Here is a 3,161-nt window from a genome sequence, read left to right on the forward strand (position 1 = left end):
ATCTTTTGACCATAATTGGGCAAAAGATCAGAATTGGACTGCCTGTGTAAACATGTTGTCATAAGTAGCAAATTCAAGGTGTAGCCCCGACCGGGGCTTGAACCCTGCCCAGTGACTGTCAAATCAATACCTTAACCATTAGGTCAGAACTTCTTGACAAGGTCACCAGTTTAATGTTGTTTCAATATTTGATTTCTTGAGCTAATAGTTTTCCATACAATTATGACGATTTTCCAGGTAGGGCATGGACATTGTTAGGATAAAAATGTCACAAAATAAAGTAATATTTCCAACACCATATTAGAAGTGGTGCAACACCAGAGATTGGAAACTGAAATACAGTATCTTTGACTGTACTACAAATTGATGGAAGTTGATTTTTAGACAGCTATAAAGAAACAGAACACCTGATGTCTAAACTGATGTCCTAATATTTGTATTTTTACATTTTGTCATTTAGCAGTATCCAAACTGACGATCAGTGCATTCAACTATGGAGTTTCATGATTTCATAAAATAATCTTAATCCAGACTCAGGGTTATTCTTCTTACCGAATATTAATAGGATTGAGCAACCATCTAATACTTGCCAAAAACAGCACTTCATGGTCACATGTACAATAAGAGGCAACGTAAGAACACATCTGTAAGAGTTGAGTCTGTTATAATCTCAGTTCTTAATCTACACTACCACCTAGTGGCATAACGATAGTACTTCATTAAAAGTTAGGAACCTTTTCTGGTATCAACGGTTTCCTGGGGTCCTTATTCATTGTGGGACACAACAATTAGCTGTGGCTAACTAGCTCGCCAGTTATACTTTTATTGGCACTGTGTGCAACAGCATGCACGTTTCATCAAAAGTTTTGGGTAAGTGTGAGATTTTTACGTCCTTGATAGCGATGTAGCTTGTTATCGCCAATTTATCAGATAGTGAACGAGCTTGTTTGCCTGGCTAATGTCAGAAATACGTTAGCTTGTCAACAGTTAGCATATACCTAGCAAGTAAAGCCTAGCAATGGTTTATGCTGCTCGTAGTTTGTTCTAAAGAGGAGTGATTTAATATTAGCTACAGCCCAAATCTAACATTTTTCATGATAGACAGCTGTCCACCTTGTTTGTAGACTGTTACAGTAGCTAGCTAACGTTAACTATTAAACTGATCCCTGCCTCAGCAGTTGACTAATGAAAGCTAGCTAGCTAACACCACAACATCAACTCATTCTGAATCTCACTTTTGCAGCTAAAAGAATATGAGCAAAGATTCCAAGATGAGAGCAACAATTAATCAGAAATTAACTGAGATGGGTGAAAGAGAGCGGTAAGAACATTTCACAACTTTCTATTAAATCGTTATTAGGAGGCTGATCAACTCATTGCTCACTGTTCTTGCTTGTTTTCGTTGATCCACAGATTGAAGGAGTTGCTTAGAGCTAAACTCACTGAATGCGGATGGAGGGATCAGCTGAAAGCTCATTGCAAAGGTAAGAATTCTGCATTTTTTCAAACACCTGAAACACTATTTTTTCCAGCAATCATTATGCTTAATTCTATGTAAAAATTATATTGATCTTTCTGCACATCAAATCTCTTGATCTGTCTGTATTGTCCTGACTGCTCTTTTTTATTTTACTAAACTGAATATGCTTCTCTGCTAAATTCTGGGTAAAAGATTGAAAGGAATGTGAGTCTCATTTAGTACATTTTGTAGTTGCTTGCTTTTCTAAAGTCTACCAACCTTGCCGTTTAAAATAGTTACACACTAGCTACTCTAACTTCATTTATAGCCTGAAATGGCTTCTTGGCAGCTAGTTATGAGATTGAGAATATCTGGGCTAGCTAAAGCCAACTTCATAAATTGCTAGGTGGCTAGTAGTATTACAGAGAACAACAACATTTTAAACAAAATAATTGTTTTATTATTTTTTAAACGGGACAGATCTGAGGGGGCACGTGCCTCCTTTGAGAATGACGCCACTGACACGGTGAAAAAAACGGTGTAAGCGTCATGCCACTCATCAAGTAACTGTTTTGCAGATGTCATCAAAGAAAAGGGCTTGGAGCACGTGACTGTCGAGGACCTTGTGGTAGAGATCACCCCTAAAGGAAGAGGTATTTAGGCCTTTTTGTTGTTGTGTATACAGTACCTTTTTTCTCATCCCTCTGTTCAATAGCTTTCAAAAAGTTGATCATGACACTACTAACAAAACCCCGAACCGAATACTGTATCTTTATTTCCTCCTCAGTTCTGGTACCTGATAGTGTGAAGAAGGAGCTGCTGCAGAGGATAAGAGCCTTCCTGGCTCAGCATGCCACATAATGGAACCAACATGAATTTTTTTTTTAAACCCTTTTGCTATCAGAGTTGTTCGAGCTTCTTTTCTTTTTGCCATCATGCTGTTATTATTAGCTATGTGACACAATCTTCCATCATGATTTAGGCTTATTCAATTACTTTGTTCCATGTCCGATTTTTAAGAATAAAGATGTTTGTTTTTCACCGTCGGCAGTTCTTTACATGATGCAACGATTCGACACGTGTCAATAACTGTACGTTATATTAGAATACATAACATGCTATTTTTAATCTGTGGATTGTCTTCTCATTTTGAGTTGGTTTGTCATTAGAGAAATGCTTTTGAGAGGAGTTGGTAATAAAGCTGGTTCTGGGTTTTGTAAGAAGTTCAAAGCGATGTTTTGTTTTTGAAATAAGGCTTACAATGACACTCAAGCTTTTAGACCGTGTTAGTCAGTCTGTGTAGATTACATTTGGTAGATTTAACTAATTTAATACTCAGACACTCAATTGAGTATCTGGCCAATAGTTAATCTCATACTAGAAGTACTGTAAAATAATATGCACAATAAAGAATCAAATAAGTTACTTAAACTCAAGATATGGAGCTGTATGGGCAATTTACCTTGGTAATCTGAAACACACTACAGTGGTGCATTGAAACTTAAGTTGTCCTTTGACTAAATTACATCCCCTGTGCTTATAAACATACATGTTCCCATAATGACAACCCTGTTGCTGCTTTACTTCCTAGAGTAACAGAGAGGTCCTGACGGGGGAGCTATTGTGATTGGAGAGGGGGAGATTATGAAAAGATAAACACGAGTGTTCACAGGGAGAGATATAACTCATATGGATGCACCAA

At 37.3% G+C, this 3,161-nt stretch overlaps 1 protein-coding gene across 1 annotated transcript; it reads left to right on the plus strand.

Moving 5' to 3' along the window:
* The first annotated feature begins 757 nt into the window (after positions 1 to 757).
* On the plus strand, positions 758 to 2,682 carry LOC129837265 (transcription and mRNA export factor ENY2-2). The gene is made up of 5 exons (XM_055903285.1): positions 758 to 870; positions 1,244 to 1,321; positions 1,414 to 1,484; positions 2,038 to 2,112; positions 2,247 to 2,682. The coding sequence occupies exons 2-5, from the start codon at positions 1,254 to 1,256 to the stop codon at positions 2,318 to 2,320; spliced, it is 288 nt and encodes a 95-aa protein (XP_055759260.1). The 5' UTR covers positions 758 to 870; positions 1,244 to 1,253; the 3' UTR covers positions 2,321 to 2,682.
* Positions 2,683 to 3,161: the final 479 nt, after the last annotated feature.

Source organism: Salvelinus fontinalis, chromosome 38, assembly GCF_029448725.1.
Source record: "Salvelinus fontinalis isolate EN_2023a chromosome 38, ASM2944872v1, whole genome shotgun sequence".
Classification (NCBI taxonomy): Eukaryota; Metazoa; Chordata; class Actinopteri; order Salmoniformes; family Salmonidae; genus Salvelinus; species Salvelinus fontinalis.